We start from the raw sequence: 25,926 nt of genomic DNA on the forward strand, positions 1-25,926 counted from the left end.
GAGAAATACGGTACACAACATCTTACTCTTATTGCCTGAGAGAACAACCTTAGCTATACTGCTTTAAATGCATCACATAACTTTGCTGGTATGGTAGGGAATGCATGTGAACAGCCCATTCCATTAATCTGCCCACTTTTCTTGAAAAGCAGTTATAATATCTCTCACAACAAGTAACATTAAATATTTTGCAAAGTACACAGTGGGACCATAATGGGAATATTTTAAGTCTCCCTAAAACTACTGAGCACTTGGAACAGTTAATTTCAGTATGGAATGAGTGTTGATAACACTCTGAGAAACTAATACCTGAGGATCCCCACCACCACTCCATGATATTTTCCACTTCATTTTAATTTAAAACTAATTTCATATTGAGTACTAAGGAAAAAAATCCAAAGGAAAAAATAAGAACTCAGATTAGGAATATTGGTTTGGTGGCAACCAAACGACATACAGTGCTGCATGAACTACCCAAAATCTGGCAAGTAAAGAGATCTTAGACCAGGGACCAGCTTAGACCAGGGACCAGCAACCCTTCCAAGGCAGAGGGCTAAAATTTGACCTTTTGACCTCTACGTACAGCCCAAGTGCTGCTGATACTTTTAAAAGTCACTAATTGTCCTACTTACATAGCTTCATTAATAAATAAAGATGCAGAGCTTTACCCTTTAGGTGGTGGTTGGTAACATTAGCTCATCTTTTGTTAATCCACAGGTGGCTTGGCTTTGAGCAACCACCCTGCTGCACAAGGGAGGAGAGGTGGTGGCGCTGAGCTCCTGCCTTGTGTGCCCATGAAAATTGGCTCATGTACTGCTCTTGGCACCCGTGCTCAGGGTTGCTAGCCCTGGCGTAGACTCTTCCACCATCCTTTCATCTTCCCCATCCCAAATGGAAAAAAAGTTACAATGCCTCCAGGAGCGAGAGGAAAGAGATACTTTCTTCACTAATCAATGTCAAACTTTTTAAAAAGTATGATTTAAAATAGCATTTAACTGTACACATCCACTAAACTGATTTACAGATGTAGAAGAAAGCATACATAGAACTCATGAGCTACATACAACCCTCAGTCTCCACCCATGATTCTCATGAATAGAAAATAAAAAAATCTGCTATGAGATGAGCAAGGAAATAGTCTGGTTTCATGAGAAGTCATAATCCAAGAAGGAAAAAGTTAAGATTCCAAAAATACAGCCTGTGAAACCATGGTCTGCACTGGCAGTGACTGTTTCATAATTCAAGAAATTTGTGTAAATCCATGTGATGGCATTGCCAACTTTTATATTAAGAAACATTTGCTCCCCAGAAAAAAATTGTTCCTGTTAGAGAATATCTGATAGTTACTATTTTGGAAGATCATTTCTTACTTTAAATATATTTCCCTAAGGAAGGCCAAAGACATGAAGAGATGACATCTTTTTAATGTTTTATGTCTGTCTACAGAGACTTAACCTTGATCTGTGGTGTTTTAAACCCCCCCCCCAAAAAAAATGAACAAGGAACCCTCATTGTTGATAGGGTATCTTATGGTAAATACAATACAGCAGTGCTCCAGTGTGTGTATGTCTGCTAGTATAAAGATGACAGTGAGGTGTTTTCTTTTTATCCTGAAAGCCTTCGTCTTTTGGAATTTGTCCATTTGACACGTCACCTCTACCATGTATGCGGTTGCTGTGATTGTGATCACTTGATTGAAACCAAATTTTGGTCACTGATGGCCATTAAAAGCATATGATAAGTTCACAAGAGTAGATGGTGTTACTCCCCATCATGGCACAATTCCAGGGATGTAAATTATATTCTGTTTGCTTACAGTTTCATTCCCAAAACACTCTGCAAATAGGTCTTAATCCAAGACTTCTAAAATCAAGCCCTCAAAAACCAGGAAATTCCAGAAGTAATGTCTGTCCCACCATTACCTAAAGACGTTATATAACAAAATAGAGATTAAACATTAACACATGATGAAGGTGGGGGAGGGTGCCTGCACATGCGTGTATATATTTTGTGGCAAGATGGCTGATGTTGATACGGTGTCTTGTACTCTTCTTGGGGATGGGAGGGAACATTAGGACACCACCCATTCTCTCCTTCTCTCGGGGCACTCAGGGCCCCAATAGCAACGAAGGGTCCTGTGGCACTTTTAGACTAACACAAAAGTTTTGAGCATGAGCTTTCGTGAGCACAGACTCACTTCTTCAGACTAACACGGCTACCGCTCCGATACAGGGCCCCAGTAGTGACCTGCGAAAGTAGTAGAGAAGGGGATTGGGGAGGGGTTTGTGTCTGAGCCTCAGCCCCTTTCAACTCCTGTCAGTTTCTTACTGTTTTCTTCTCTGAGTAGGGTTATTCTCTGTCCTTGGTGTTGGGAGAGGCAGTTTCCCTGCTCTGCTGGGACAAAGTTTTCCTTTCTCAAACTCTCTTGTCTTTCAAATCTCAGCAATATACCTCCAAACTCCAGTTCTCTCTCCTTCCTCATTCCAGACTGTCTGACTGAAATAGGGTGGGGTGCTTTTATTAGGTTCCTGACAATGCCTTAATTGGCTACAGGTGCTTCAATTACTCTGGAGTAACTTTCCTAGTCTTTAGGGAACCATGCCTTAATCAGCATAGGGCTTACTTATTTCACCTCTACCACTCTTCCACTGCTCCCCGCTGCATCACAATATGCAAAAAGAATATAAGGCTATATGATACTAAAGTGCCAGCACACATGCATATGGTAGCAGGACCTGGATCACTTACAGCAGGCATGAGAGAAAGCTAAACACCTTCCACGCCCACTGTCTTTCCATATTCTAACATCAAGTGAGAAATCAAAGTTCCTGACACCAACATACATATAAAACTGCCAAGTCTAATCACTATTGCCAAACACAGACTTCTCTGTTGACTTGTAATTTGCTTCGAATGGACAATAGCACATTCCAAAGAATCTCTTGTGTGGAGAACTTGAAGATCGCTTCTGGCTCAGATTCCAGAAGCTTGCATAAGGGACTTGAACCCACAACATTGACATCGGAAGCTGAGAAGATGCAGCTAGCAACAGGCGATATCAGAGAACAAAGAACAGCAGGCCTGACACCTTAACAGTGCATCAGCTTCATCTTCTGGCCCTGTGCTTATACCTCTATTATCTATGACAAGGGCTGTTGCTCAAGAATTGGGACTTTTCAGCAACTTGTAGTGTTGTAGCACAGCACATAGTAACTGAACTGCTTTGCTACTTATGGCTGCCTTTGAAACCTAGCCTCTTTTAAGATGGACAGTTACTACGTAAGTGTATGTGCAACATGACCTGATGACTGTTGTTAACCTAACTTTAATCTTTTGGAATCTCCTGACTGAGTGCTTGACATCTAAATCTTAAGACTGTATTGATTTTAGTTGTTTTGCATTTACTTTCTCTCAGATTTATAAATGCAAAGTGCAAAGAATTAAAAAGCTGTATTTGTCTTGCAGATATTACAAACGTTACTGGCACAGACAATGGAGCTTGTTCAGAAAAATTCCTTGAAACAGCAGTATTTGGCACAACATTACCTAAAAGGTAGCCAATTAAAACATAGGCTCCCTTGGCCTGAACCTATGCAAACTAAGGCCCATATCCCGCAAACACACACGCTTTAATTTGAATATGCACGTTTTCTCGTTCAATTCAGTTCGTCTATTCATATGGTAACATAAAGTACATGCATGATTACAGTACAGGGGCCTAAACTGCTTAAGCACAGTCAAACCCATTGGACCGAAAGGAGTTCCAAAGTCTGACCCTTCTCTGGGTACACCATGCCCTCCCACCAGAGCACATTTTAAATAACTCCTTTCACATCGTATATGTCAGCTTTCACTGTACATTAAAAATCACAGGGAAATTAAATTAGGGATAACATGCTAAGTACAGCCAGGTAATAAACAAAAAAAATTCATAGATCAGAGATGATTCTGGCATTATGTATTCATTGTACTGGCCAAAAATTCATTTTAACATATATTACAAAGAGAAAAAACTTTTAAATTTAAGTGCATTCATACTACTACAAATACATTTATAATTTTAACACATATTTCTAGAAAACTGACAACTATACATTTAAAAAACAAAATAATCTTAACATTTAAATAGATTTAATCTATCTTTTAAGCCATGCAGCTTTTTGTCATCAAAAAACTATTGATGACTGTTCTCTGATCATGACGCAGAAAATGAATACAAGAGGTGGCAGACTTAACTCCAAGCTTAACTGTTGTGAAACACTGTGATCTTAATTATTAATCAAAGAACCTATTTAAAACCTCAGAAAGTATGTAGCCAAGATACACTTGTGTAATGTGACTAAAACTTCTTGTCTCTACTCCATCACATTTTTCTGCACAAGAATCACTTGTCATCAAGTTGTATGACTTTGCTGGTGTGCAAGGAATTCAAAAGAGTTTTGTAACTGCTTGTTAACTCATAGAGAAAATTATTTTTACACTTGTTCACTGCTACTAAAAAAGGATTTTCTTACACGTGCATTTACATACTGCAATACATTGCTGAAAGATAAAAGTATTTCAAGAAGAAATAAAGTAAACTCTCGAGTTACACAGAGGTTGCATTTCTGCAACCCCCCTGTAACTCAGATTTGCAGGCAAGATGTGGGGAAGACAGGAACTAGGCTGCAGCCTGGTTCCAGGCTTCCCTGGGCTTGCAGGAGATGGGAAACTGAGCAGACTAGGAGGGCTGGTCAGTTTCCTGGCTCCCAGAGTGGGGGAGCAGCTGGTAACCAGGGGTAGCTTACAGGCTCTGCAAGCAGAGGGGAAGATTCTGTGATTGTATGAACTTTTGTACTCCTCTTTCTCCCCTCCCCCAAAGCCAATAACCACAGATGAGTTGTTTTGGCACAGATATTGGTTGACTCGAAGGAGGGTTTTCCTTGACCCTTAAACAATGAATGAGACTGCTGCACCCCATCACACAAAGCCGTAACACTCTCTCTTCAGCATTTCAATTGACATTACATTGGAAGTGCTGACTCTGTATGTTTTATCATAAATAATATGTTCAAAATTACAAAAATACTTCATAAATTCAGCATGTCAAGATTATTTTACAGATTACCGCAAAGGCTTATTTTATTTCCAAGGCAACATTCCATGAGCTCAGTATTTAAAGTCACGCTTTTCCCAATTTTACTGTCATTGAAATATCCTTCATTTCAAAAGGTATCAGGAAATCATCACTATTCATTTTTAATACAAAGCCTCTTACATTTCAGCTGTCATTTTTCAAAAATCATACTGAAAATGGTGTTTCTAAGCAGAGTTCAGTTGCAGTGCAATAAGTAATAATTTCATCAATTAGCAGCATTCAGCATCCACTGAGAGTTCTCTCACTATTATTTTATTCACAGAATCCTTTGAGGAAGGAGCATGCTATAAAGATCCATTTATCCTTCAAGGTTTTTCATAAATGCTGCATACATCTTAGAAAACAATTGGTTATTATTCTTTCTCAATTTAAATAACTATAATAACTTCCAGGTGTAAAACCCTTTTTGTACTTTTTTTAAAACTCATATTACAGGTCTACACTTTTAATAATCTGTTCCAATGTTTCCACCTACTTTTGCACATGTATTCTGGAGTTTTCCACAAATGCTACGCACAACTGACTAGGGCATATTTGGTTTCTATTGTTAGAACAGAATAGAATCTGGTTTCAGATAATACCCTTCATAATCAAGGCAATGCCAAGCAGCTTACAATGAATACATGCTAATACAGACATTAGAAGTGCAGTGACTATAAAGGAATATGTAGCAACTTGTCTATTATATTCCCTTCCCTTCTTCATCAGTCCATTTTCCCTCATCCTCAAGGTCATGGCCTGGCTTTCATACTTTTATTTGGAGACTGAAAAGGGTTCCCCTTAGAGCACAACATAGCGCTCCTTAATCAGCCAAAGGGATTGTGGTTAAGCAACATGCATTTAAGGCCACAGGAAGGTGAGGCAGCTATGTTGTTTTGGTTTTGGTTTTGCTTTTTTTTTGTTTTTTGAGTGAATCATGGGGAAGAAACTTTCTGTCCTTCCTGGTACATGGTGGGAAGTGTGAGAAGGCATCTGAAGACTAGCACCAGTCAAGTGATGCCAGCCTATATTCATACACTACTACCAGAGCAGTCCTGGCTAGTAGCTAATGGTGTGTACTTTGAGTTCTAAAACAGTACTCATAGTACTCTTGAGTTAGGCAATTCCAGTCAGAAGCACCACCACACTAGACTGAGTTTTGTTTATGGACAAAGTTCAAAAGTGCAACACAAATCAAAATTCAGTTTAAGTTTGCAGTAAAAAAGCCTTGGTTAACTGACAGTTAATTCTAGTTTCCTAACAACTTTGTAAATGATAATCTAGACCAGCAGTTGCCAACCTTTTCCAGGCAGGGACCCATTGTGACAATTCAGGAAGGCTTGGTGACCCACAGCAATCCAAAAAGGGGGGAGTGGGGGTGGGGTGGGGTGGGGAGAAGAGTGCTGTAACTAGCTAATTTTGCACCTGAGGCAAGTATATAAAATTGTGCTCCTCATGTTTATATATTCATAATAGTTATTGAATAGAAAAGCAGAAATATATTAGTAAAATAATAACACTACATTTACTATAGTTAATTAGAGTTGTGGTGGAAAGACACTCACCCCAAATTGCTTCCCCCAGTTTAAACCCCACAATCAGGGGCCAGGGGAGTCACACTCAGGGGCTAGAGGGGTCTAGGGTAGTCACACCGAGGGACTAGGAGTCACTCAGGGGCTGGAGGGGGCTAGGGGAGTCACACTCAGGCTAGGAGAGTCACGCTCAGGCTGGAGGGGGCTAGGGAAATCACACTCATGGGGCTCGGAGTCACTCAGGGATTAGACAGGGCTAGAGGGGGCTAGGGAGTCACACTCAGGCTGGAAGGGCTAGAGGAGTCCCGCAGGAACCCGGCTGGGGGTTGGGGGCACCTCCTGCAGAGGCTGGAAGCCAGTGATCAGCTCTGGCTCCCTCCCTCCCAACCTCAGACCCAGGCCCAGGCCCCAACCTTACCTAAGATGGGTGCTGCTCTTCAGGTATGCAATTCTGTGCCCTGCAGCTGAAATGGTTCTCAATTTAATTGACTGACTTAACAGCCTGAAGGCTGTTAATCCAATTAAGAAAATGAGAACCACTTCAGGAATGTGGATGGCTTCTTAAGAGCCACCTGTGGAGCTGCGCAACCCAGCCTGTGACCTTTTTGAAATGTAATCAAGACCCATGTTTGGGTCCCATCCCATAGGTTGGGAAACCCTGCAAGACACTCCAACAGCTTTTTAGCTGTTCCCAAGCCAAAGAAACCACTGACTGACCAAAAGTGCTACTGCTTGATTTCCCCATTTGTGTTATCTACAAGTTGATAGAGAAATCGAATAGGAAAAGAATCCTACTCTTGCTATTAGAAGAGTGACACCACGACTAATCTCTCAACACCCTTCTGCTATGACAACTCACACTTTCTTGGACAAGATCAATACTGGCCTTTTATTATACACAGACAACTAGCACCACCAGGCAGCTGAAAACTATTCCCGTTCAGGAAAACAAACAGACAAAAAAACCCGCCACACATTGACTGGTGGAAAAGAATTTAACAGAATCAGTAAATTCAGGAGTCTGTTGCCACACATGCCTACAGGCTACCATCTGGCTTCTCCAAGTTGCTGCATATATGCACCAGCATGGCATGCTTTCCTCCCCTGCTGTGACAGTGGGACAGTGTTGCAAATAATAACTTCTGTGGTAGACCAGTGCCCAATCTGACGTATGAATGGACATTTACCATGCCTTCGATCCATTGATACAGCTTCATTAAAAAATAAATTAATTAATATGCAGAGCTTTACCGTTTAGGTGTTCGTTGGTATGATTAGTTGGTCTCCACAGGCAGCATGACTTTGAGCAAGCTCCCACTTGAAGAAGGGAGGAGAGGTGAGGCTTAGCTACTGCCTTGCATGCCAATGAAAATCGTCTCACGTACAACGCTTGGGACCCATACGAGGGGTTGCTGACCTCTGGACTACAATTTGCCCTATCAACCAACATGGTTTAAAAGACGCTAAGCAACTTGTTTTCCAAAAACACTTTCTATCCAAGAGCAGACAGGTCCTAAGTAACTTGCTTTGATATTTAATCCCAGCTTGCTTATCTAGACTTGGTCATAGATCTCTATGGATAAAACTTCCTGGCTATGTCTACACTAGCCCAAAACTCTGAAACGCCCATGCAAATGGCCATTTCAAAGTTTACTAATGAAGCGGTGAAATACATATTCAGTGCCTCATTAAAATGCCAGCAGTCACAGCACTATGAAATTGCCGCAGCTTGCCACTAGTCCAGACAGGGCTCCTTTTCGAAAGGACCCCAGCAACTTCAAAATCCCCATATTCCTAACTGCATGGGCATTTTGAAGTTTTGGGCTAATGTACACATAGCCCTTATGTGAGCCACTATTTCAAGTCAACAGGGAAAAAGGTTTAAGGCCATGTTTTTACTTATGACACAAAGGCTGCATCTACAGTACCAAGTTCTTTCAAAAGATTTTTCGAAAGGGGGTGGGCTCTTTCAAAAGAATCCATGAAGCATTTACACACAAAAAACATTCTTTCAGAAGTAAATTGAAAGAATGTGGTTCTCCTTTCAAAATCACTCTTCCTTTCCCGTTTCTGGAAGAGTGCTCCCTTTTGAAAGCTTCTCTCAAAAGTAAACGTGCATAGATGCTCTGCATGGCCCTTATTTCGAAAAGACAGTCTTCATTTGCGATCCCTGAGCTATTCTTTCAAAAGAATAGGGGCTGTGTAGACACTCTCTTTTGAAAGAGCAGATCACTCTTCTGATCCACTTTTTTGTGTGTGGACGCACTCTTCCAAAAGGGGCTGTTTCGGAAGACAGTTCTGGAAGAGCTTCTTTTAAAAGATCTCTGTAGTGTAGATGTAGCCAAAATGACAAAGAAGGAATTAAAAGCTTAATTGGCCATTCAGACCTGAAATTGCCTCTTATACTATATCATAATATACATCTGTCTATTTTGAAGGCAAACTATTTTTTGTTTCCACTGACAATGACTTTGTAGACAGAGTCAGTCAGTTTTATTTATTTCATCACACTGTGTATTTGTGGATATGGGTATTTTCTTGGTTTTCTCCTGCAGAGTCAGAGTTTCATGTTTGTCTTGGATATACACACCTAGAGCAGAAATCTCCTCTCAGATCTGCACAGCAGATTTCTACTAATATGTCATATTGGGAAGTTCTGCATATGTAATGACAGGAGAGTACCAGCAGAGAGCTGCGCCTTGCAGATGAGAAGAAAATTGTGCCCTTGGTTTTCAAATGATCTCAACTGAAAATGAAAGGACTTTGAATAGCATATCCCTACAAATTCCACCTGCTGAGCTTATGACAAGACATTCACAGCCAAAGGTTCTCTAGTCCTACATGTTTGATTTCTTCACCAAATCACGTACTTCCCTAAACCACATACAAAGAGCCAAATTCTGCCCTTCTTATAGAGAGAAGGCTAGGTTGGCAACAAAGCATATAACATTTCAGTGATGTTATAAAAAGGAATAGAAATTGTATGCTAATAAAGGGAGGGAAGTTGCTAGGCAACCAGGAAGAGAAAGCAATGTTTGATTTGAACTCTGTGCTGTCAAAGGGTTAGTATAGTCAGAACAAACAGGGCACTTTTAATCCAGCTTGTCTGCAGTCATCATTAATTCAGCCCTGACTTCATGAACATTTAAGCAGAGCCACAAGCAGAGAAGTGTCCTCTGTGCCTGAGTGCCTCATGTCACAGGATAAGATGGCACAGAACAGGTGTATGAAGAACAGACCATGCTGCCCATTTATAGAAGAGCAGCATGTGCCTCTGGCTAGCACATACTGCACACTGCACCATGCATGTAAACTAGTTTGTGCGGGAGAAGAGAGATGACCATCCACCCCTGGGTCCAGGCAGACGATAGCCCATTTTCTTTCTGCTTTAATGAAGACTGTACAGATGCTCTGCCTAGATGCTCTCAGTGCAGATTTTCACCATTTCTATGAATATCTACCAGCTGTATAAATATGGTACTTCATGAATCAAGGTCCTGTCTCCACTGCATATACATACAACTATATAGCGCAATCTGGTTATAAAGTTAAAACATGACTGCCCCTTAATTAGGTTCCTTATTCGGTGTTGCCAGCTACTGGGATGTTTACACAAACATCATGATATTCTGGATTTTTCCATGTCGACTAAGCTCCTGATGCTATGCCACTGGATTTGAATCATATTTTTAAATAGTAAAGTACTTTCTAGCCCTCACTAGTTTCCGTGAAAAACTTGAAATTGTGACTGAGGTGCATTATAAATGCTCAAAAACCAGAGGGCACATAAAAGCACCTAAAAGGATTTTAAAAAATAACCTCATGATTTTGTGATGCCTGAATCAAGTTTTGAATATTTGAGATTAGGGAGGCTGTATCAGTAGTGGAGACAACAAGATACTAAAGGGCATACAACTCTCTGGGGACACATCTATACTGAATTAAAAGATCCAAAGCATGGATGCTGCTGGCCCAGGCTCGCAGTGCTTGGGCTCTGGAGCTATGAAACTGGAGTATAGACGTATGGACTTGGGTTAGAGCTCGGGCTCTGAGACTTGGGCTCCTCTGTGAGTGAAGAGGGATCTCGGACCCTGGCACAGGGGCTTAGTGCTAAGGGTTTAGCACAATGCAGTTGTACCCACGTCAACAACAGTTGCATATACAAAATAATAATAGAAAGATAGAGGACAAAGTATGCCCCAAATGAAGAGCTTTTCCATCCTAGAAATCTTCACCCTAGTGTCTGAGCCAACATTTTGTTGACATGTTTCTGGGAAATAAAGGCCCTAATCCTGAAAATACTTACATATATGCTTTTGAAATATGCACAGGGTTGCAGGATCAAGGCCTTCTGGAATAGTTCACAAAGTGAGTTATTTTCTCAACATGGGGGATGTCTGTTCTTTTAAGGGAAAAACTCTAAACTTGTTATAAGATGAACGGTAGAATTAGTTGTTCAAAGATGTGAGACCTCAATATTAATGCAAATATTATGTTAATAAAATATTAACTTTTTAATGATAAGTTATTACAAACTTCTCTGCATCTTCACTGAATATTATGATACATCTAATATGTATGTTATAGCCAGGATGCTTAAAAATATAATAGAATAATATGATCAGATAGTTATATCATAAATTCAAGACATTCCAGTAGGTATCTGCATTTTGATGCCCAAACAAATGTCAGGAAGAGAAGCTCTCCTTGGCCACAAAATCACATCTATTACCTTCTAGCACTGCTTACACATATTCATTAATGTGGCATTTTAATCTTTATTTCACTTTATTTTAGTTTCTATATTAATTTCTTTTATACTCCGTTTTGGAAAATGGCCATAAGCTTATTTGTTGTGACTGTTGCTTTCTACAGAATATTTTACTGGATTTTTAACTATAAAGACTGAAACTGGTAAACAGTTTCATCAAGAGGAATTCAAAGAGATGTGTTACTGAAGATCCTAAGCAACTCACAAAACTTGGGGTAAAGAAAACCTGTATCAACCTCATTCTCTTTTCCAATAAAAACCTCTGCTTCTGTCTTAAAACACAGAGAAAAACCATGTAGCTGGAAATGTTTTAATCCTGTTTTTGATTTCTTAAGTTTTGAAACGGTAAATGTCTTTGTGAAAAACACTTGGAAATGTTAAATACAAATCTTCTAATACTATTGCTAGGTAAAGGGTAAAATACTTTATGTATCAATATGGAATCTAATGACCTCACTAAACTAATCATGAACGTAAGATGCCATTTTAATGTAGAATATTGATATTAATGGGGAATTGAATAATGAAGACCAGTCCTCAAGCAACTCTCACCCAAACTCAGGAAGACAAGACTCATCATTCCAAAAACTGTTGAAATCATAGACTCGTAGGGCTGGAAGGGACCTCAGGAGATCATCTAGTCCAGCCCCCGCTTCAAGCAGGATCAATCCCAACTAAGTCATCCCAGCCATGACCTTGTCAAGTTTTTCCTAATATCCAACCTGCTCCTCTCATTCTGCAACTTCAGACCACTGATCCTTGTTCTGCTATCTGACACCACTGAGAAGAATTCCTCTCCACCCTCTTTAGAGCTCCCCTTCAGGAAGCTGAAAGCTCCTTTGTTAAAAGAATCAACAACTTCATTAGGTCAAATGCTTAACATTTTGAGTACTTTAAATTTAAAACACTATTTCGAGAACTAAATATCTGTACAAAAACAAAGTGTTTAAATTTTAGAAAATCAGAATTTCCAATTGAACTCTTAACAAAAAAAATCTCAGAAAATGGAGAGAAAAAAACCCTAAAAACTCTAAATGTAAAGAATCTCCCAACACAAAGATAGAAGAATGTAACTGTCAAGAAAGAACTAAAATCCCAATGCACACATGTATTAATAAATTACATATTCATAAGATGAAGATGATCCTAATGAGAATTCATGAGGGTATTGAGCCTCTGAAAGGGTGGCAGCAACCAAATTTAAAGTCTGAAAACACTGTTTTTCTTATTATTTCAAGAAAGTAGGACAGAGAAGAGTATAAATCCTTGAAAGTACGTACTGTTTACATACATGCTCTGTGCATCCCTGGTAAGACAGGAAGTACTCACCAGTTCATCTCTACAAACACACGACTATGACAGCTCAGAGAAACAAAGGCTCAAGAAGAAACAAACCCAAAGAAAATGTCCCCAGGACTTCAAGATGGATTAGTGAGAGACAGTTAAAAATACTGTCAAGGGATTACATTTCAAAACTCAAGCAATTATTTTATTGGCCTACTGAAATGCAATTGTAAGTTAAACTATTTATAGTTTCTTCTTCTACTCATCAAATGGTTAAACCATGTATTCCCAGAGAGAAGACAAGGGCTAACCTTTGCTGAACAGAGAAGCAGTGAGATTTAATTGGATTTAAGAATCTTGATATTCATGATTTGTCTGTCTCAAGACAGCTGATAGCTTTGTATAAATAGCTGATTTAATTTTTTTGATTTGCTGAAAGTTGTTTACTTTGCACAATTACAAACAGGCTCACTAACTACGATCAACCAACCAATAGGCCTCTCCTTTTCTTAAATACAACACTCTTGCATAAAATATTTCTTTATAGCAATTTAAGCATATAATAAGACTTAGTCACCCTGCATGCCCAGGCTATGGCTACACTACAGAGATCTTTTGAAAGGAGCCCTTCTAGAACATAAGTTCTGAAAGAACTTCTTTCAAAAGAGTGCATCTACACACAAAAAAGTGGATCAAAAGAATGATCTGTTCTTTCAAAAGAGAATGTCCACACAGCCCCTGCTCTTTTGAAAGAACAGGCCAGGGATTGAAAAATCAGATGCCATGAGGACTGCTTGTTTGAAAGCATGGCCCTGAGGAGCATCTATACACGGTTTTTGGTTTTGTTTTGTTTTGTTTTTTGTAAAATGCACAAGTCATGCTTATATGTGAATTTATGACTCCCCTCTGCAGCACATTACGAGAATATATTTAAGATATGACACACCAGTCTAGGTCAAGGTGATGACCAAACCTGTTCAAGACAAATGATTGTGGGTTTACATCAGTTTACAGATTATAAATAAACAAAGCCATTGATCTTAACCTAAATGCTGCTAGATTAAGTTTTACTCTTTTGGATGTATAGTCACAGAGAGGTAACCATGTTAGTCTGTATCTTCACAAAAAAGCAGTCTTCTAGCACTTTAAATGATAAACTGATCATTTTGTTAGTCTTTAAAGTGCTACAAGAACTGCTTATTTAGATGTGTTTCACTTTTATTTCATCCTAACCATTTCTTCTGTGATCGCTGCTACTTGATATTATTTAATCTATGTCCTCTTGTATTATTTTTTTACTATATATCAAGTCAGTTCTGTGCATGAAGGGCAAACTATATTTACCGCTATTAAGTTAATAAGGTAATGTAAGTCTCCAGAAAAGCAGCAAATTTACTATTTTCTGTGAATAAGAAGTGATGGGGCTGTCCACTGCAGGGAAATATCTAGGGAAGTCAGGAGCTGGAGTTCACAGATTGGTAGATACTAGGCGAAGTTTGGGTTGGCAAAGCCTGTTTGCTGATGCAAAAGACGAGCTGGTGTGGTATGGAAGACTCACTCTTCCTGAAGTATTGCAATAAGAATGGCACATAGTGCGGGGTATGCCCCGCCGTATTACAATTGCATTCCCAATAAAAAGTTGGTACCAAGGTCTCAAGTTACTATGAGAAAATTACCCCACGTGCAATTGGGTAACCACTGTTAAAAGCTTTCCACAGAGACGATTAGAAGTGATTCTAACAGAAGTCACCATTTATAATTGCGTTCTGTAATTAATGTTGTTTTGTTTAATGTTTTCTTCTCCTTTCTTTAATAATAAAAGAGCCATGGTTAATAATTTGTGATTGTTTAGCTGAGTCTCACACAGGATGTCCCCCATGGTATGTAAAAGAGCCCTTTTGACTTAAATATTGGGAGTCAGACTCCTGCATTAACAAGAAGAGAAACAATTAGCAAGAACAGGCCTCCCATTTCTTGATCCTCTGGACTGAATATTTTTAGTTATTTTTAAAATGAAATTCCTTAGCATCCAGAAATTTTAAATTACTCCTTTTAGCCCCCCACAGACTTTAAAAAAAAACTCATTTAAAATAGAAACAAGTATGCACTAAAATCTTGCCCGATCTTTTACTAATCATGTTGTAATTACTGCTCTGTTCAGCTCAGAGTTTATTATACTGAGAAACAAAACAAAAACACACCACCACTAAATGAGAACCCAGAAAATAAAATGGGTAAACAGGAAATTCAATTTCCCAACTCATCATTGATCACATGACCCTTGATAGACATGGTTAATTATATGGGAACAGTGTTCCCTAACTGTTCAGTGCTCAGAATGACATGTAATTTGAAGTCACAACTTCAAAAAAAACCTACAAATTAAAGTAGCATTTTTCCATACATCTTCAAGCAAATAGCAGGTATTTAAACATTTTGGCTATGTCTACACCTGTCCTGTACTTTGAAGGGGGCATGGTAATCAGGCTGCTGAGAGATTACTGATGAAGTGCCACAATGAATATGCAGCACTTCATTAAGCTAATTCTTCCCTGTGGCAATTTCAAAGTGTCAGACTTCCAAGTGCCAGCATGATGTGTACCCACAGGCACAGGCCTTTACTCCCCAGAATTTTGGGGACCAAAATTTGACACTTTGAAGTTGCCACACTGGAGAATTAGCCTAATGAAGTGCTGCATATTCCTTGCAGCACTTCATTAGTAATCTCCCATCAGCCTGATCACCATGCCTCCTTCAAAGATAGGGGCAAGTGTAGACACAGCTTTAGAGAAGTTGGATCACCAAAGTTTTTTGTAAGAAAATATAAATCTATCTGGATCAGTAGTGGCCAATTGTATACATTTATTCACATAATCTTTGCTATGTTTTTAAGAAAGTGATATTTAGAATAACAGATCTTCCATTTTGTATTATCTCAATCCAACCTTCCTATGTTTTCATACTATGTCTGCAACTCCTATTATTTGGCCTTCCTCTCCTATGGAGCAGAGGTAAGCAAACTTTTCACATTGGGCCCCAAATTAATTAGCAGGGTCCACCCAACCTGCTAACTTTTCACATTGGGCCCCTGTAATTAGCAGGGTCCACCCAACCTGTCTAATGTAATCCAAACAACAGAAATTTCAATTATATTCATATGAAAAAACAACTTTTTCGCACGTATAAAATGACTATGTATAATGCAAAAAGTTTATTAATCACTATATAAATGTGAATACAAACACATAAAAACAGTAACATATTTCAACATTTTCAATTATATGGGTGAGCCAGAGACCCAGCATCTGATCATGCTGCACTCCCTGAAGGCCTCCCCAGTCCCCGACTTTGTGCACTCCTGCCATAGGGGATGTTGTATTACTGTGCTTTGCTTTAATGCTCTTTCTCACCCCTCCAGAGCTGTGGGAGATATGTATGTACAAAGTGAAATCTCCTGACCTCTTTCATAGACTGCACTTTGCAGTGCCCAGTGCACACCCAGCAACAGATGAGCACAACTTCTGCCAGCTCAGCGGCATTGTAATACATGTATGAGACTGTAAAATGCAAAAGCACTCTGGTGCACACACTAACAGGAGAAATGTGGGACAAGAAGCACTCCTTCCCTCTGTCCAGGAGCTAGCCACACGTTTATTGACTTCTGAGTGCATTAACTGTTCCCTTTGCTGATCCAAGACTTATTCCTCCTTCATACCAGCCTTAAACACAGCATCTACTGCAACCCTTAAGGAGTACAGCTCCTATGTCTGCTTGTGAACCAAGTAGCTCTGCAAAACTCTGCAGTGCCCTTACCACTGACTTGTACATAAGGGCAAAATCTAGCTCTTAAGCCAGCTGTATTTTGCACATACACTATCCATACACAGGACTGTTGGCCAAAATGGATTGCATTACTATGGATGAGAAGGCTCTCCCCAGGGTCAGCCTGGATCAAGGACTTAATTAAATGTGTCAACATGGAAGAAAGCAAACGATCTGTGACAAGAGAAAAAATGCCAAACAATTTGACATAGGCTGGGGCATCTTTCAAAAGTACCTTGGAACTGACAAATTATTCATGTTATTTTATATAATACCAAAGACAGGGACATAAATAAAAAAAATCAAAGTGCACAAGAAATACAACATCATGCAATAAACACAGACATCTTATTTGTATTAACACTAAGATAAATGAAAGAAAAGATGGGTTACATGTATACTGAATTAAAAAAGAGTTATGGGGAATAGAAATGCATCACACCATCTCTGACTATGAAACAAAGAAAAAGGATGCATAAAACAGATTTCACTGCCGTTAATGCACAGTACATCATATACGGAAATACCAAAAGTTTATACATTTACACAAGCAAAAAGTTCCAGATAGCCAATTTAAAACATGGTCAACTCAGAGTTTTAACTTTTCAGACCTCTCAGCTCATTTGCAGAACTCAGATATCAGCAGTTATATTAGGAAATAGCTGTGAGAGTATTCTAGGCATTCACCTCATCCTCCAGCCAGGAATCACCAGTCCAAGGCCCAGCTCCACAAATAGACAGCAGACTACCCACTAGGAAGGAAAGCCTTGTTGAATGCCCTTATCTCCCACTAGTGACAGAATCACAACCAAATTCAATTCTGAGGAGCAAGTTGTGTTTTGTGAGCTTTTTACTCTGTGTGTGTGTGCCTGCGTGCACGTGTGTGTGCTGAAGGAGGGAAGCGCAAGTCTCTTTTATTATTTATCATTGTGTTATTAATATAAGAACTTGTTTTGGGAAGAAGGGGTTTTCAAAGACTGGAAGGGTTGTTTCAAAAGGCCCCCAGCTACACAGCCAGCGCCAGATTCGAAAGCAGCACTTTCAAATCACCGTGGCCACCATTATGCTAATGAAGCACTGCATATTCATGAAAGTGCCTCATCAGCATCTTTCAAACTCCCTCATTAACATGCCCCTTCCGAAAGGAGGGGGCTTGTGTAGACACAGCCTCAGTGAGATAGAAAACCGAACTGATGTGAAGTTAGTTCCCAACATCACAGATTGGCTCTTTGTTTCATTGTGTAATTGTGAAAGTGTACTCATATTCTTCACATTTTAAAACTCAAGTAGTTGACAAATAAGACATATTTAATGAGACTCCAGCAATACCTATCACACCATCATCTATACAACAACAGAAAGAAATTCTGCTACTTCTTTTGTGATTCTTAAGAACTGCTGGAGGACAGTTCAATTTCTTCATGTTAGTACATTTCAGTTATTCCTAACATTAAAAAGAATCTATAACTTTAAAGGAAACATTTTTTTATTTTCTTATAAGGCATGAATAAAATACACTTATAGAGATTCTCTCATGCAAATTTATTGTCTTGTATGACAGAGCTGAATCATGCATGTAAATTTGTTCACAAGGAGTCTGAATCCTAAAATTTAGTACATGCATCTTTCATGGACCACTTAGTACAAGGCAGAAGGTGAGGAATGGCCACATTGGACCTGGGACATAAGTGTGTTATCGGATTTCAGCCATTCAAGACAGTCAAAAAGCAGTTAATTGTGTTAATGAGATTATCTTTCTTCCCTGATTTACCTGAATGAACACTTAATAATTTTTTAAACCCACAACTTAAAGTGAGCTAGACACAAGTTTCTTTCAAAGCAGCTTCCCAAATGCACCAACAAAATTATTCATTGTGGTGTTGAATTCTCAACAAATAACAATTCAATTATCTGAAATTTGGCTTTTGAGTAGGGAAGTTAAATCCTATTTAATTGGTTAACCAGTTAAGTGCTAGGTTTAACAGGTTAATCAATTAAACAGGTGTGTGGAGTGGGGTGGCTCAGGAAGTGGGGTGGAGTGCTTACCCTCCCCCGCCATAGACAAGGGCTGCTCCAGCCAGGTTGGAATGTCCCTGCTTGTGGCATGCCAGAGACTGGGGCTGCTCCAGCCTGGCTGGAGAATCCCTGCCAGCAGCCCACCATGGGTGAGTGGTCTTCCAGCACAGCTGGAACTAACCCCCATCCACAACAGCCTGGCCTAGGACTGCTGAGGGCAGGGCACTCTGGCCCAGCCTCAGCAGCCCCACTGTCCATGGTAGCCCCTCATGTGCCACAGACAGGGGTGCTCTGGTTGGGCCAGAGCAGCTCCTGGCCAGAAAGGGGGCCTGCTCCAGCCCAGCTGTGTGCAGGAGTAACCCCTGCCTGCTGTGTGTGGGGGACTGCTCTAGTCCAAACCAGTTAACCATAATAGGTAAGCCTCATCATAAATGGTTGTGGCTTAATGGTTAACAGGTTACATTTCAACATCCCTAATTCCAAGTCACATTTCTCAACACAATGGCCGTGTCTACACTAGCCCCAAAACTTCGAAATGGCCATGCAAATGGCCATTTTGAAGTTTACTAATGAAGCGCTGAAATACATATTCAGCGCCTCATTAGCATGCGGGCGGCGGCGGCACTTCAAAATTGACGCGGCTCGTTCAGACGGGGCTCCTTTTCGAAAGGACCCCACCTACTTCGAAGTCCCCTTATTCCTATGAGCAGACGGGAATACAGGGACTTCGAAGTAGGCGGAGTCCTTTCGAAAAAGAGCCCCATCTGAATAAGCCGCATCAATTTCAAAGTGCCGCGGCCGCCCGCATGCTAATGAGACACTGAATATGTATTTCAGTGCTTCATTAGTAAACTTCGATTGACGTTTGGGACTAGTGTAGACATAGCCAATGTGAAACAAAATGCAAAGCATGGGATGTTTTGGAACAGGAGAGTGATGAAAGCCTGCACTGCTACAAAGTCCAACTTTTTCTTTTTTGTTGTTTTAATATACATGTAAACTTGGGAGCTTCTGAAGGACAGTTCATTGACTGCTTTGGCATAAGTAGTTCCAATTTCATGGTAATATGCTTCCATGATGATCTAGAAGGACTTTTTCCAAGAGTTCACTCTTTAGGCCAGCTGAGTGTTTCTCCTATACTAAGGCTCTCAACAGCCCTTGGGGACTGTGGTGAGGACTGTGATCCAAATATCAATTTAGTTAGAAAATAGGATGAACATAAAAAGGTCTGTGCATTGCTGTTTGATAATAACTAGACTAGAGAGGGCAACATTTGATTGGAGGGCCACTTCAAGAATTTAGTAAGTGGGCCAGGACCACACTCTTCCATGATATTAATGTAGGCAGTGCAGCATCCGGGATGGCAGTTGAGTTAAGAAGGGAGCTCAGGATAAGGTATTCAGCTACAGCAGGAGGTGTGGGGTCTGGGAGGGAGTTTGAGTGAAGGAGAGGGTTGACAGTGACTTAGGACAAGAGACTGAGGTGCAGGGTCCAGGAAGGGGTTGTGACTTGGGCAGACATGCTAGAAGGGATGCAGGGGTTTGGTTGTGACTGGGGGCAGATTAGGATGTAGAGGTATGGATGCAGGAGCAGAGGGCAGAGAACTGCATGGAGGAAAGAGGTGGGGAGCCAGGTGTGAACTCTGGCCGGCAGGGGTTTACCTTAGATGGCTCCAAGCCTGCAGCCCAGTGGAACCTGCAGCCCTGCCTGCCATGTCACCACATAGCAGTTTCTGGCCAATGAGAGCTGCAAGACTGAGCTAAGGGCAGAGACAGCATGTAAAACCCACCTCTCCCCCTCAAGGAAGCATGTGGCACACAAACATACATCACCTCCACAGCCAGCTGCTCTGAGTGGTGTGTGGGGATGTGGCAGGCAGGGAACCTGCCCAAGGCTCCCACTGAGCCACAGGATGGATCCAACCCACAGGTCATATTTTGCCCACCCCTGATCTAGACACTACTGACCTGACAGTGGATTTCCATCAATGAGCTGGAGGTGAAATGTCTATATTATTACTGATTCCTTGATGAGTCATGCAACCAATATTTTCAATTCTGAAATATAATCCTGTGCATCTGCATGTCAACATAAACAAGGTGAGATTTTAAAATGTGAAATTGGAATAGATTACTGAATACTTCAGTAAATACTCCAAGCAGTTCTGGTGTCCACAGGTCAAGAATACCAGCAAATTATAGAGAGAAGAACCTCAAGATTAAATGATTACAAAACATGCCTTATAGTGATAGAATCGAGGAGGTCAATCTATTTAGAAGAGAATCACAGAATCATTGAATTCTAGGGCTGGAAGGGACCTCAGGAGTCATCTAGTCCAGCCCCCTGCCTAAAGTAGGATCAACCCCAACTAAATCATAATCAGGACCTGAGCCTAATTGGCTCAGGGATTTATCATACAATCATAGAATTCTAGGGCTGGGAGGGACCTCACAAGGTTGAGTCCAGACCCCAGCCAAAAGCAGGATCAACCCCAACTAAATCATCCCAGCCATGACTATGTCAAGCCGGGACTTAAAAACCTCTAGGGATGGAGATTCCACCACCTCTCTTGGTAATGTAGCATTCCAATCCTTCACCACACTCCTGGTGAAATAGTTTTTCCTAATATCCAACTTACACCTCTCCCTCTGTAACTTCAGACCATTGCTTCTTGTTCTGCCACCTGTCACCATTGAGAACATTCTCTCTCCATCCTCTTTAGAGCCTTCTTTCAGGAAGTTGAAGGTTGCTATCAAATCGCACCTCAGTCTTCTCTTCCGCAAACTAAATAAGCCCAAATATCTCAGCCTCTCCTCTTAGGACATACGCTCCAGACCCCTAATCATTTTCACTGCCCTCCACTGAACTCTCTACAAGGTGTCTACATCCTTTCTACACCAGGGGGCCCAGAACTAGACACAATACTCCAGATGTGACCTGACCAGTGCCAAGTAGAGCAGAATAATAACTTCTCTAGATCTGCTGGAAATGCTTCTCCTAATGTACCACAATATATCATTAGCCTTCTTGGCTACAAGGGCACACTGCTGACTCATATCCAGACTCTCATCCATTGTAATCCCCAGGTGCTTTTCTGCTGCACTGCTACTTAGCCAGTCAGTTCCCAGCCTGTAACAGCGCTTGGGATTCTTCCATCCCAAGTGAAGGACTCCGCACTTGTCCTTGTTGAACCTCATCTAATTTCTTTTGGCCCAATCCTCCAATTTATCTAGGTCACTCTGGAGCCTGTCCCTACCCTCTAGTGTACCTGCCTGACCACCTACCTTAGCGTTATCTGTAAATTTGCTGAGGGTGCAATCCATCCCCTCATCCAGGTCATTAATAAAGATGTTGAACAGTACTGGCCCTAGAACTGATCCCTTGGGCAATCCACTTGAAACTGACCACAAGCCAGACACTGAGAAGGTTAAGACATTATTTGACCACAGTCTCTAAAGAATACATGTTTAAAAGATGGGCTCTTCAATATACCAGAAATGCTTGATACAAGATCTCATCACTGGAACTTATGTTAGATAAATTCAGGGTGGAAATAAGGGGTTTTGTCTTAAAATAATGTGTGTAAATAACCTCAAGAACAATTCACAAAGAGTTGTGGTAGGTTCCCCATCACAGGCAATTTTAAAATCAAGATTGGATGTTTTTCTAAGACTTAATTGGGAAGGTTCTATAGCCAGCATTACACAGAAGGCCAGGTTAGATGATTACAAAAGTCTATTTTGGGTTTAGAATCTACAAGTAATATCAATTTTGATGTGCACTGGGTAAAACACAAATATCTACCCCCCATGCAACCCCTCCTGAAGTCTATGAGATTACACAAATGCAACTGAAGACAGACACTGCCCTACTATATACTTGATTTACCTCAGAATCAAGGTATATGGGTTGAGGGAGAAGGTTAACCTCTGGACCATATTCAAAGCTCCCAGACCAACTGAACTTTGAGCAACAATTAAAGAGCCTCTTTTGCTTGGATGTAAATCCTGGAAGAAAATTTACAGAATGGGATCCACATTTGTAGCCCGTCAGTACCTCGTGGACTACATCATCTGATCACTAAGTCAGATCTACAGATCAGTTCAGTACCCTGAAGGGAGAAAGGAAGAAAGGTTTGAAAGTCCATGTCCCCCTGCTGAGCTATCACAGAATCAGGAGTATTTTGGGTACACTGGGCTGCTCAGATGCAGCTGAGCAGAACTTTCTGGAGCATGCAGTGAGTGATCCAAAGAGTCCAGTCCTACTGAAGAGCTTCCTACAGACCCTCAGACCCTGGGCTCCTGTACATAAAGACAGAAAGGAAAGACAGGGAACTTTTTAAAGTTTTCACTGAATAAGAGGAGATGAGGAAGGAAAGGGAAGGTGTTTCTGGAGTTCTGGACTCTCAAGGAGAGAGTTCAGTTGAGGCCCCTGGGAAAGGTGGTTAGTACTGACACAAGCTGCTTTGGAATGGTCCCTCCTGCTGTTTGTGGATGAAGAAAGAAAGCTGAGAAAGGAAAATGGCCCCTGGGCTAAGGTGGGTAATGGAGGAAAAGGAAGGGGGCTGCCACGAATGGTGAAATGACTTCCTGACTTTCCAACTCCTTCCACTTCTGTTATCCACCATGAGCCGCCGCTCAGGTGCCCAGCCCTGTCGCCCCGCACTTCTGGCAAGCAGAGCCAAACAGCTGAGCAGGGTTAGCGGGACAGTCCCGATCTTGGGGATTTGTTTTACACGGGCGCCTATCAACCCCACCCCCCTCCCTGATTTTTCACACCTGCTGTCTGGGCAGGTCTCCCTAGGACCCCCCCGCTGGGAAAGAGGCCGGCGGGGTTCGCTTCACCGCCCCGGCCAACCAGCCTGCGCGGCCACTTTCCACGAGGCCCGACACTGCCGCTCACCGCTTCGCGAGCGCCACTCATGCGAACGCTCCCGCCTGGGAACGCCGCCCGCCCTGGCGCCTGCCGCGCAGGAGAAGGACCGGGAGGGACCCGAGCTACTCCGCAGCCTGGCCTCGGGCGTGGGACTATTTCCATGGCGGAGCACTCCGCCGCCGGCTTCGCGACTCAGCCGCTGGTGGGGACCCGACCCGGCCCCGCCCCGCGCGGGTACCTCTATGTCCGCCGGGTCGCGGCTGAGGACGCGCGCCATGCTGTCAGCCTCGGCCGCGCGGCTCCCGACTGCGGGCAGGGGAGGAGCGGCGGGCGAGCCCAGCAGCGCTCCGGGGGCGGGACCCGCGTCCCGTGCCGACCCTTGGCCTCGGGTGTCCTGCGCTGAGGGACGAGCGCTCGGTGCGGGGGAGCAGCCGGACCGTAGTGGAGACGGAGGCCGGCGCTAGCGCCCCTCAGCCCGCCCACACCCGCCCCTGACCCGCAGCTCTACGCCGGCCCAGCCGGGGAATCGTGCAGCCGGTCGGGGCCTTGTAACGGGCGGGGGAGGCGGGCGAGCCGGTGGCTTGTGCTGGGCGGATGACCTCACTCGAGCCCTCGCGACGGCCTGCTGCAGCACGGCGGGGCTGGAACGTGCCCTAGCGGCTCGCAGAGGACCGAGCCGGGCCCCGGCTTTCCGCAGCATTCCCCTGGGGCACGAACCGCCCCCACGTGTCCAGCTTCCCTTCGGCCTCCCAGGCGCGGGAGAGCAACGTGACCGGCCGCGGGCCTCGGTGGGGCGGAGGCTGTGAGGGGCCCTGGCGCGAAGCCCTCTGACCCTGGGCGCGAGCCCTGCTGCCAACGAGGCACTGCATCCCTCTGGCCTGCTCCCGGGACGAAGGTTAAATCTAGTGAGCAAACCGTGCTCCCTAAAAGGCGAGTAGCACGGGAGAGAGAAAAACAGCTTCTGGGCCTTGATGGCACTTCTGGGTCACTGATTCGCTACTCTCCCTTTCTTTCCTCTGAAGGTGTGGGAGTGGGGGTTGGGGTTGGGGTTGCCTTTTTGCACTCTTGCTTTATTTCCTGCAACCCTTGCATATGAACAGTTTGAGATACCCCATGCAGATTGATTCTTTCACTTCCCATCTACAGCAATAAGCTTCTATTGCTTTTAGCTCCTCCATGTAGGTTACGGGTATGAGCTAGGTAAGGCATGGACATCTGTAAGGCACTAAAGCAATACATGTCTCAGAGCTGTAAGGGTACATCTGTGCTGTGTTTTCAATAAGTCCCAGAGTTTGAGTCTCCAGACCCAACCTTGTACTATGTCACTAAAAACAGCTGTGTACATTCAGGCTCCAGCATCCAGGGAGTGGATTTTAGAGCCCAAATTGCAATTTCTACAGAGCTGTTTTTAGTGGCAGAACTCAAGTCTGAGTCTGCAGACCCATGTTCTAAAAGTCAGTACCTTGGATTTTAAAACACGGTAGACACAGCCTACAGCAGTAGGTTAGGAAGCTAAACAAGGCATAAGGCTCCAAAGCCTCCACCTACTCCTGGTCAAGTGTGCAGCCCCAGCTCATAAGAGAATGCTGCAGCAACTAAACCCCTCATATGCAGCCACAAGATTTTAGTCTGTAGCAGAGGAACATCTGCAGCTGTGTGACCACAAGAGTACCATAGCAACTGACAGATATGTTTGAGTAAAATGCCTAGTAAGCTATGTGAGAATTGTGCCTCGCTATTAGCAAGATGAGGAAATACAAAGAAGGAAAAGGAAGAAACCTCTACTGAATATGCATTAGGCATAGCGGAATCAGCATGACACATAAAAAGTTGCATCCCAGCATGTGCAGTTCACAGCAGGGAGGGATGTAGCTCTTGGATGATGCCAGGATGAGGAAGATAATGGCAAACATGGATACTCACATGTATATTATCTCTACCTATCTTACTGTTCTGAAGTGTGCGTGACCCTGTGAACTATACTAATAAAACCTACTATAAATATAGCATATCTTAAAAGTGAGAGAGTTGCAACTGTGCTATTACCACAAATAATCATTCTAATTCTGGGCCTGATCTTGGAACAAGAACCTATCAAATCTAGGTGTTAACTTGGAATTCTTTTTTCAAACTTTTTTTAACCTCCCCCAATGCTGCAGGTATATAAACCCTGAGTTCTATGTTTCTACTCCATTTTTCATCTGAAGAAATGGGTCTTACCCAAAGACCTAATCAATTTGTTAGTCTGTAAGATGCTACAGGACTGCTTGTTATTTGAAATTCTTAAGTGACTAGTCCCCTTTCGTCTAGAGACCATCCCAGGGTTACACTCATATGTATTTTATTAAATGCCACTGTTGGATTAAAGGAAAAAAGGGAACGAGCTTTCAAGCACATACCTACACACACTCGTACCCTCTGTCACTCATACATTTACACAGGCAAATTCAGACAGGCAAAGATTTGCATAGAGACAGTGTAGGAGGCGAAGGTATAGTGGGTCTGGTATG

At 42.2% G+C, this 25,926-nt stretch overlaps 1 protein-coding gene across 5 annotated transcripts in view; it reads right to left on the reverse strand.

Annotated features, from left to right (window-relative positions):
• The window catches only part of DPYD (dihydropyrimidine dehydrogenase), a 725,075-nt gene extending 700,736 nt beyond the window's left edge, over positions 1-24,339 (reverse strand). For 4 of the 5 annotated variants that reach the window (XR_012646587.1, XM_075002997.1, XM_075003001.1 and 1 more), the window contains exon 1: positions 23,444-23,635. Coding sequence is in view for 4 of the 5 variants with exons in the window: in XM_075002997.1 (XP_074859098.1) it covers positions 23,444-23,578 (135 nt within the window). In the remaining variant the exon portion in view is untranslated. The other variant, XM_075002998.1, reaches the window with a different exon arrangement.
• Positions 24,340-25,926: the final 1,587 nt, after the last annotated feature.

This window comes from Carettochelys insculpta, chromosome 9 (genome assembly GCF_033958435.1).
Source record: "Carettochelys insculpta isolate YL-2023 chromosome 9, ASM3395843v1, whole genome shotgun sequence".
NCBI classification, from domain to species: domain Eukaryota; kingdom Metazoa; phylum Chordata; order Testudines; family Carettochelyidae; genus Carettochelys; species Carettochelys insculpta.